We start from the raw sequence: 10,673 nt of genomic DNA, 5'->3' as shown, positions 1-10,673 counted from the left end.
AGTTGGCTTGAACTTGATGGCACCTAACAACATATATATATATATATAGTCCTGGTGGGACCCCATAGGTTTAGTACTGGACTGCTAACTGCAAGGGTGAGTCAAACCCCCAGCTGCTCCTTGGAAACCCTATGGGTCACTATGAGTTGGAACTGACTCAACAGCACTTAACAACTGTGAAAATGAGAAAGACTTGAATGTGACAGCAGGCCAGGTGGGTGGAGGAAACATTCAGCTAAAGTTTACTCAAGGCACATTTCTTCACTTCTGGGGACTACTAAAACAAGAGTTAAGTTCAAAAATCCGAAGCAGACAGTTAGTTGTCACGGAATTGAGTGACTCATGGTGACCCTGTGTGTGGCAGAGGATTGGGCTCCATTGAGTCTTCATGGCTGTGACTTTGAGGTAACATTGCTAGGCCTATCTTCCAGGTGTCTCTGGGTGGGTTTAAACCGCCAACCTTTTGGCTCATAGTTGAGTGCCACCCAGGGGCTCCTAAATTAAACTTGTTGTTGTGAAGTGCTGTGGAGTCGGTTCTGACCCATAGAAACCCTGTACAGGGTTTCCGAGAAGCAGCTGGTGAGCTTGAACCGCCGATCTTGCCGTTCAAATGACTTTGCAGTCGGGCGCATTAACCCACTGAGCCACACACACCAGGACTCCAAAATTAAACGTAGTTGCCTTCAAATATTTTGGTAGTGGAATCCATTTCTTAATTAAATGAAGTCTTTTGTAAATTCAAATATATAAAACAAATATTTGTAAGAGCTGAGTTTTTATTGATAGACTTATTTTATAGGTTTATATTATCAACATTCAACATAGTTACAAGAGTTGAAACTAATGTGTTGATGTTCTCAAAGTATAGAAATTTAGTGTGAGATGTTTGTAAAAAATGACTAAGTTCCTATAAAAACAGTCACTTCTAAAGCATGTTGGGAAGCCACCGGACTAGATGATGTCTAAGGCTCTAGTTGCAGAACTCAAATGCAGCATCAGAGAGCCTTCACTCGAGTCCAGGTGACTCCTTGCCCTGTGTCTGGGGGTTCTGCAAAGCGACATGAGGAGGAGCTGGCATTCAGGGCTCCACTATGTGCCCAGGGTGTCCTACAGCCATGTAGGTTGTGGGCTGTGTCCTGTGTACCACAGTAGGGAGACCAGACTTTGGGCACTCGCCTTATGGGCATGTCTCTGCCCGTCTGTCTCCACAGCCCAGCATGATGCTGCAGTACCCACGCTCGGGTCTCATCTTATGGGCATGCCATGTGTCCACTGTCCCTCTAATGTCTCCACAGCCCAGCATGATGCTGCAGAACTCACGCTCGGCCCTCACCATGTGTTCATGGCTGTCCCTGATGCCCTCCCTCTAGGGGGCTTCGCTAGGAAAGACATGGTGGGGAGGGGTTTGGACTTGGACTCCACGCTGCTTGGGTTGAGCCTGGGCAAGTGAAACAGTCTATGGGCCTTTGTTGCCTCACTGGCGAACAAAGAGTGCGGCAAACTTGCAGTGGGTCTGAACCTGGACAGAACGATCGCCACTGGTGTTTTGAGGCTGTCACACTGGTTCCAGGAAGCAGCCAGGGAGCCTCTCATTTTCGCTCGTGGGTTTCTTGCTACCATGAAACAAACCCCAGGAACCCAGACCTGTATCGTAGTGACCTCTGGTAAATTCTATCCCCCCAAAGTGATGCTTTTGGAAATTGCTGATTATGCCAGCTCCCCACTTTCTCCAGGTGGGAACAGAGGATGAGTGTCTGCTCCCAGGGCTGCACTTTATAGGGAGTGACAGCAGGGTTGAAGACAGCATTCCCTGGCTGCCTGCCCCTGGGTGATGGATGGTGGGTGCCCGTGGTTCAACTTCTAATCACACAACAAGTATCAGACGCCTGCCCTGTAAGCCATCCCACAGCCATCCCAGGCTCTGATACACAACAGGGGAGTCAAAGAGACCCGAGGACCAAAGGTCCCAGCCTGCATCCCTTTCCCAAACCAGCCCAAAGATCTCATTTGATCTTGTACCTGCTGGGACGCAGATCAAATCCAACCTGGGTGAGCTCAGTCACAAAAATGTATGCAAAATCACTTAAATTATGGTCCTATTTTCATGTGCAAGTGTTACTGAAGAGTTTGAGAACCTCTGCACTGAGAAGGGGGTGGGTTAGCTAGGAGCCCCTGATTCAGATTCTCAGTGACTTGCCTCTATATTCAATGCTTTGTGAGGATGCTTTTTTTTTTTTTTTAAATCCCGAGGGCTCAGACAATTCCGTGTCTAGAGATTGCATTCTGATTCACACTTGCCTACCCCACTTGACTTTCTGGGTATACAAGCAAGTCACTTCTTTCCTGTGGAAGAAACTGGGGGTCTGCAGAACACCTTGGTGTCTCTGGCTGGTGGCTTGTAGCACAGTGGGTGCCAAGCGGAGGGGGACAGGGGCCTCTTGGCCCTCTCCTTTGGCATTCTCACGAAGGCTTTTCCCTCACTGGAATCGAGAGTCACCAGAACGAGTTTGTCCAACGCCAAGGCTCAAGTTAGCTTCATGGTGAGCAGTGAAATTCACATGTTCTTTATTGAGTCCATATAATACACCATTTTTAAGAATTTTTAAAATTAGATAAAAGAGCATATTAAATGGCAAGTGTATGAGGTTTCTCTTCATAAACAATGTCAAAACAAAAAAATCTCTGAATTACAAAGTGTTAAAAAATATGTAGGTACTTAACATTTCACTCAAGCATAAAGTTACAGATATCTTCTAAAGAAAAATAATTGCGCCACCTACCTATTTTTGCAGTTTCTATGAACTCTTTTTTTTTTTTTTAAATCTGTACATAGGACATTTTGTACAAAATATGAAGTCTACATTTTTATTACTTATTACCATAAAACAAAGATACAATGTATGTACAATATTAAAAGGAAGCCATACTGAAGCCACACTAAAAAGACACTTGGAATAGTGACATTTCTGATGTACGGATACACTGGGGGAAAGGTGAAGATGTCAAATGCAGAATTTTATGAAGAAAAACAGTCACCAAATTTACTAGCTGATTTTCAATGCCATGTGTCTGAATTCCATTGGGTACAATGAGTACTGTTGTCTATAGAATGACAGAGAAGTTGAACAATTAGCACAGGGGACCCAAGTCCTAACTAGGGAAACTTTAATAGGCCAAAATATTAAGTCAGACTCTTGTCAAAGGAAAGGAGTTTCTCTCAGAACTTTAAAAAAAATGTTGGTGAATGTTTTATCTTCAGTAAAGAGCAGAAATAAAACCTAGACGAGATGTTCTTATACGTTGAATTTTACCCAATCAATCAGACATTGATAGGTTGTTTTTTCCCTAGGGCAAAAGGGATTTTTCTTCTCCCCCAGAAACCTCTCTCACAAACACAGTGAACATCCAAAAATCAAGGGGATTTGAGAATCTACCGGCTAAAGACGGAAGTTCAAACAACGGTTTATCAAAATACATAAGACGCTGCTTTATACAATAAAAAGCACCCTTTTTCCCTCAAAAGAAGGCATCTAAACTTTTTTTTTTTTTAATTCTTTTAATGATAGATTTCATAATGGTAAAATGGATAACTTGTCAAGTTTCTCAGGAAATGCTTCTTTTCACAAAGCGTGGACTCCCCCACGCTAGGTGGGGACAGCCTTCTACTTCCGTACACACTGCCTCCCCCAGGAGGGGTCTCCTCCCAGACACAGGAAAAGGAACGATATTGATGGGTTCAAATCAAACCGGAGGGCAGCAGATGCCACAGGACCCAACCACGTCTGCGTGTCACGATGGTTTTTAAGGGACACAGGAGAGACCTCTGGGAAGTCAGCCACATGGGATTTTTTTACGTATCCAGACATCTAACTCTAAGTCTTATCATCTTATGCCAGAGACAAAAGAAACTAGAATCACTTGCTTAGAATCGCAGGACACATCTCAAAATAGCTTTCAAGCAGGATAAAAAGTCAAAATACTGGCCACCCTGAGAGAAATGAGTAACAGACACAGGGTTAAATGTCACAATTGTTTTGTTTTGTTTTCTCCTCGTGCTATCCCATCTAACACACAAAGCTGAGTGCATGCAGAAGTCTGTGAGCTAGGCAGCAGCATTTGAAGATGGACGAAATCTTAGATACCAGATTTTACTTACGGGGTGTTGATCACATGTGTGTTCTTTCCACTGGGAAAGATTCAGTCCTCCTCACTGCTGCCTCATCCGGGCTCCGAGCACCCACTCAGTCGGGCAGTGACCTAGTAGCAGTGCTGGTGCCCACCAGGCTGAGTTTTGTCCTGTGAGGTCAGCGGGCAGCTGCAGTTCTCAACCTGCCAAGAGCTGGTGAGCTCAAACTGATCTTGTCCTGACCTCTTACAGAACGTGAGTCCTCAGAGGCTTAACTCTATTCATTTAAGAGCCTTGTTAACTGGCAACATATGTCTGAGTAAGGGGGGGGGGGGAAATTCTGCAAATGAAAATACCAACATATAACTTGTAAAATTCCAACTCCAGTCAAAGACAGGCTGAGAAAAGCTCTTTTGGAAATAGGTTTCTTCTACTAGCGTGCTCCTGGCATCCTGGGTCTGTACCACAGACTGGGAAGTATGGCTTTAAGTTTACATAAAAGAAACTGGAAATGCTGTTCATGCCATTACTACAGGTAAAGAAATCCCAAGGAAAGACCCGAGGCTGGGGCTTATTAGGCTCTCTTTCCCAGGAAGGCCTGTTAGGACCCAAAAGTTCAAGAACCAAACCAAACCGCAACTACAGAACAATCATGTGGGCTGCAAAAGGCTCAAAGAATGGGTAATACTTGGTATAGCGTTCCTTTGATTTGAAAACCACTGGGAGAAAGGGGACAGATTCCGTTTTGGTCGAATGAGGTGCTGACTGGGGTGCTTGTCTGCCCACCGGCCCATGGGCACCAAGAACCCACCATTGCCATTGTTTGAACTCCTGTTCTCAGCCGACGCCGGGGTGTGTTACTGCCTATGTACCGGCGGGAAAGCGCGGGCTTTGAGTGCAAATGATATGGATGGCACAAGGACTACGTTTTCTACAGAACCCAGAGAAGACTGGCACCCCCACGTGACCCGGGTACGGCTAGTGCCCATCCTGAGATGACAGCTCATCAGCTCTGCAGTGGGCATCCAAGGCTTTCTTGGTGTAGGGGTCCTGAGGCAGCTCCGACTTGCGGCGCACCAGCGCGCGGTCCTTCTTCAGATCTTTCTGTGCCTGAAACCAAAAATGCAATGGGATTGGCTAGCAACGGAGCTCTCTGATGGGTGAACTCCATGATCACCAACTACGTATGGATCACGGGAGCATTGTGGGTTGGGGGTGGGGTGCCACACATCCAGCCCTCACGTATCACAGGAAAGAGTGTGAGGGTCTCTGAGTGACCTGGGAGATGAAGGGATGGCCCAGGAGGGCCTTGTTTATAGGTAACCACGTGACTTGTGTGTGGAGGACTGTCTGCCAAATGGGCGCTTTGGTCTTCCACAATGGGGGGCTTTTGGACAGAAAAGTTGGCACCTCCATTGTACTTTCCACCCGCAAAGAGGCGGCAATTTTTGTCTGGTTCATAAAATCTCACCGCACCACTCTATGATTCAGTCCACTACAGAAACAGCCCAGAGATGCTCAGTTTCTCTTGGAGGTAAAAATGGGGGGGGGGGGGGGAGGGGGAAGAAGAATCACATTTAAACTGGATTTAAAACCATTAAGGGATATAATAGTTTTATCAGATTTAAAGGAGGATTTTAGTCCACAAAGACACCGTTAGTGGGTCAGGTAAGGAAAAACTCCCAGCATAGGAAAGTAGGAAAGAATGTCTTTAACTACCGACACAAAACTCATGTTGACAGGAAGAAGTGAAAGTTACCCTTTCTCCACGCATCTCTTCCAGACATTTAGGAGATGCTGGTTTTACTTAAAAACAAAACAACACTAAATGAACCTCATTTTTACAAGATTTCAAGGACTGTGTCTGATCTGGGGTGTTTCCATACCAAAGTATCCATTCCCATGAATAACAGTTGGATTCAGTTGGATCAAAAAACAGAAGCAAAACCCAGATGTCCATGGGGTGGACTGTGATTTGTAAGGGAGCTGTGCTCCACAGGGTTTTCAGAAGTAGATCATTAGGAATTTCTTCCCAGGTTCCTCTGGGCGGGCTCGAACCTCCAGCTTTTTGGTAAGCAGTTGTTTTTGTGTTTCCCCACGTACACCTTTCAGGGCCTTCAGTTGTAATGTAAAGTCAGATCACTCAGGGCCATCATGGGAATATTAGTACTTTGACAACAAAGAGCAGGCCCCTAACAGATTCTCATGGTTCCAGTTATCTCTAACTTGAGTATAGCATGTCAAAGACATTTTTCTTAAAAAACCCCAAGGATCTGGAGAAATTCATAATGGAAAAAGTTTCCTTTTTTTTCGGGTAAATATTTCTCAGCAAGGCTCTTTGTAGATTTATCTGCCACAATGCCAAGATTTAAAAAGACTTTTGCCAATGACACCTTTGTAGGATCATGCATTCGAGGCCCCGGTGGCAGTTGTGATTGTCCGTGGAACCCAGGAGAGATGGACCTGGGAAAGCCACCCAGCCGGGAGAGGGTGCTCAGAGCTCCCACGGGTGGTCTGTCCACAGGTACAGCACTCACAAGAACGCTTTTGTTTGTGAAGTGTGTTGGTAAAAACCTTGGGTTTTTATGTTCACTCTCTATGGGATCTGTTAAGGCAAAACAAAAGTCATGCCTGTAGACACCGGAAACATCTCATTTCTGTGGCAATGGGCGTTGCCAGGAGAAGGCAACACCATTTGAATAGGCAGAGGTAACAGTTAAAAACCTTGTAGCTGGAACCCATTGGTGCAAATTCAGGAAGCAAACATGGCCTAGATGATGTGCTGAGGCACCGGGCCTATCTGAGCGGTGTGTGAGGTCAATGTGGAAGTAGAGAATGCTCTTACACACATGCAGGAAACGGGAGACAAGACCACATCGGACACTGTGGGCAAGGACATAATGGCAAACATGCTGGGAGCATGGGAGGTGGTGGTGGAGGGACAGAAAGGACGAAAAGCATGACTTATGGATAGCTCCATGGAGGAGACCAGCACGGGCAGAGGTCAGAGGCCTAAGGTGAGCAATCAGAGGTGCAGGAACCCTGGGGGCTGGGGAGACATCGTGTGGCTTCCTCCTTAAAGGAGCCAATTTAAACCTTAGCATCTAGTTCAGGACAGAACTGGTGACCCGTCTTCATGGTGGACAGACCAACTTTTATTTTGTCTTGACCATCTCAAGCTGGAACAATATGGTGAGCAAAGGGAAAATACTTCATGTGCACATGAACCAGCCAGTGCTGGTCCTAAAGAGACACCCTTAAATCCGCTCTATGTACTTGATAACAAATACCTGCACTTCCCACCTTTCATCTTTTTACACCTTCCTGACTTGCTTAGTTGAGACCGCTTTTCTCCCGACCAACTGTTGAAAATGACAATTGTAAATATTTTCAATGTCTCTGGCAGAAACCATTCCCACATGAACTTTTACTCAATTGCTCTGAGTTCTCTTTATAGAAAGGAAGAAAGCTTTGCAAAAGGAATCCAAATAGTGACTCGACCTACTACTGGGGGGCTGACTGCCCAGTTGAGCTTGTCCACAAACATCCCAGCCTAGCACTGGAGTCTCGGGCCATCTCCCTACTTCTCCTGCCGTACGATCACTTACCCCCACACTTGCTCTGAACCCCTCATTGCAGTCATTTTGGAGAAATCTGGTATGATCTTGGGAAAAATCAAAGTAGTTGGAAGTAAAAGTAAAAGGACGTTGAAAGTATTTTAAATTATGAAATGTAAAAACTGAAAAGCTTAGGGCTATTTTTTTTACCATTACTTGGAGGCCAATTTGGGTTCCACACCCTTAAGGATTAAGAAGAGCCTATAGTGGCAACACTTGTGAGGTCGGCCCAGGACAGGACAGTGTTTCGTTCTGCTATGCATAGGGTCACTGTGAGTTGGTACCGACTTGACGGCACCTAACAACAACATTATTTCAAATGGAGCCCTGGTGTGGTGCTATGGGTTAATGCGCCAGACTGCAAAGCCATTTGAACTGAAAGGTTGGCGGTCCAAGTTCACCAGCTTGAACTCTATACAAGGTCGCTATGGGTCGGAGCTGACTCGATGGCGCTTAACAACAACAGTCGTTTCAAATATGATACCAAGGAGACAGCACTTCATAGAGTGAGGCTGAAATTTGGGTGGAAAAAATTCCACCCATCCACAGAAATCTGCAAGAAGTCTTAAAATTGGATCATTTAATCCTAACAGCAAGGAGCTCTGGTAGCGTAGTAGTTACGAATCGGGCTGCGAACCTTAAGGTCAGCGGTTCGAAACTACCAGCTGCTCCGCGGGAGAAAGATGAGGCTTTCTACTCCCGTAAAGATTTACACCCTCGGAAACCCTATACAGGGTCGCTATGGGTCGGAACCGACTCGATGGCACTTAACAACAACAACAACAACAATCCTAACAGCTGTGTTCTTTTGCTGAGTCCTTCTGGTTATTGGAGGTCTTTGGCATTTCTACATGGGTTTTAAAATTAGTCAATTTCTTGAAACTAGGATGTTGGGATTCTGACTGAGATGGTGTGAGATGTGCTGATTCAGATGTGGGGAGAACTGACATCTTAATGGCACTGAATCTTTTGACCCATAAACATGATCCACAGAAAGCTAAAGGTGAGGGTGGAGAAAGAGGGTTTCGAAGATTCTCAGTAACCCACAAAGTATACCTTGTATCACCTGATTCCAAGAATCAGAAAACAAGTACACAAACATGCTACTGGATTTCCCCAAGCCATCTCTCTCTGCACATCTCATCTTGTTGCTTGGAACCAGGTGAGCAGAGGGCTGGCTGGTCTGTCCTGAGACAGACACAGACGTCCTGCTGAGCAAGAACGATGGCCCTTCCAAGGGCAATGGGACACCAAGCCGGTTTTCCTGGCATTGCGTATCACACATACTAGAGCTGCTTCCCAAGGGCAGCTCCACTTAAGATAAGAATGCTATTTTGGTTTGTGTTCTTGATCTTGACCTTCTACAGGGCAAGTCATAAACGTATCTGCAATGGGCACAGTCCGTACACTGTGGGTGGGTTCATTCTTTTTTTTTGTTTTATTCTGACCGAAGTCAAAGGGTGCACTCAAAAAGAAAAACTCCCCAAGCCTAACTATTTAATGTGCAAGGGTCTGTTCATAAATCCTCAACGTCCTTTTCAATCTGTGTAGCCGAAGTGACTTCAAACTGCCTACCCTCACAGAGCCACAGGCAGGCCCACACGTATGAGGGACCCTACTCCTGACGGTTTGCAGGTAATGAGGTCTGCTTTCACATCTTGAATATACCTTAGTTTGGGCAATGAAATCAAAGCAGTTATTAAAAGGTAGCCAGAAGTTCCTTAAAAACAAACAAACAAAATTTAGATGGAGGAAAAGAGCCCCAACAAATAGAATACAAGTATGGTATTCAACTACAATAAGTTAAAGGGAAAAAAAAGGTATTTATGTTCACTAGGAGTACGGTAAATGTTTCCACTGGGTTTTGAGATTCTTAAACTCTGAAGAGTTGAAATCAGCGTCCATTATTCTACCTCAAGGGGCGCTGGGCGGGACAGGTGCCCGCAGGTAAGTGAGGCTGCTCACAAGTACCTGGCCTGTCCCTGCTGTGGCCCTGTGAGAGAGTCTAGACAAACACCATCCAGCCCAAACAGGATGCCAGCCAGGTGTCCAATTCAGAATTTTCTAGGGGTCACATTAAAAAAAAAAAAAAAGATGAATTTTAATAATATACAGTAAAACCTGCAAAGGTTGAGGGAGGCCAGAACCTGTGTAAGGCAGAAACTGGTCAGAGAAGGAGGGAAAGAGAAGTGTTCTAGGCTGCCCTCTGTCAGAGGTGGGACACTTATGAGGCCTGGGGAAACAAGGCCGTCCAGCCAGGTTCTGGCTTCCCCAGGTTCCACTGTTTTCATTCCATGCATTCTACCTCAAAGGCTGTCATTTCAACACAGAATCCAATGAGGAATTTTGCATTCCTTTGATGGAGTCCTGGAGTCCACGCGGTGTGGGCTCAGGCCAGACAGGCCCTTGGCAAGCGTAGTGAGTGCTCAGTGGCAGCCGGCTCCAGCAGGCTACTGTGCTGGACAGAGCAGCTCCAGGCTGTCGGGACGCTACTCCTGCTGACGTCAGACCCTATCTGGCCAAGTGGGGACTGCGATTCCCTTGAACTAAAAACACCCAGATGAAAGAAGTTCTCTCTGCTTAACTGAGCTGCAGATGACACTGGCATTTAGAAACCATCTGCACTCTGGCATTTTCAACGTGACGATGTTGGTTCTGGGTGCCGGCAGGGATTCTTGGGTTGCTCAAAGGGCACGGGAGTTTCTGAGGCAGAAAGTCTGGTGACCCTAATGTCTCTGCTTCTGTGGGTCTCAGATGAGGAGTGCAGGAGCCCACACACCCTTGGGAAACCCCTTGCTCTGATGCCCGGGCTGCACTGACTCCGAGTTCCTTAGTCCAAGTCCTACAAGACTCTCTGTGGACCAAGTGGTGATGGAAATATTTTACCAGCAATGGTAACACAACCCTGGTGCTCAGGGACCACAGGGTCC

General features: G+C 46.0%; 1 protein-coding gene across 1 annotated transcript in view; it reads right to left on the bottom strand.

The window, feature by feature from the left end:
* Nucleotides 1-5,104: 5,104 nt before the first annotated feature.
* PPP2R5C (protein phosphatase 2, regulatory subunit B', gamma) overlaps nucleotides 5,105-10,673 on the bottom strand; it is a 99,377-nt gene continuing 93,808 nt past the window's right edge. Inside the window, exon 14 of the mRNA XM_006839530.1 lies at nucleotides 5,105-5,236. Within this exon, the coding sequence (XP_006839593.1) occupies nucleotides 5,105-5,236 (132 nt within the window). The remainder of the gene's footprint in view (nucleotides 5,237-10,673) is intronic.

This window comes from Chrysochloris asiatica, unplaced genomic scaffold, assembly GCF_000296735.1.
Source record: "Chrysochloris asiatica unplaced genomic scaffold, ChrAsi1.0 scaffold00025, whole genome shotgun sequence".
In the NCBI taxonomy this organism is placed as follows: domain Eukaryota; kingdom Metazoa; phylum Chordata; class Mammalia; order Afrosoricida; family Chrysochloridae; genus Chrysochloris; species Chrysochloris asiatica.
Note: the sequence above shows the minus strand (reverse complement) of the source record. Positions and strands in the feature narration are given on the sequence as shown.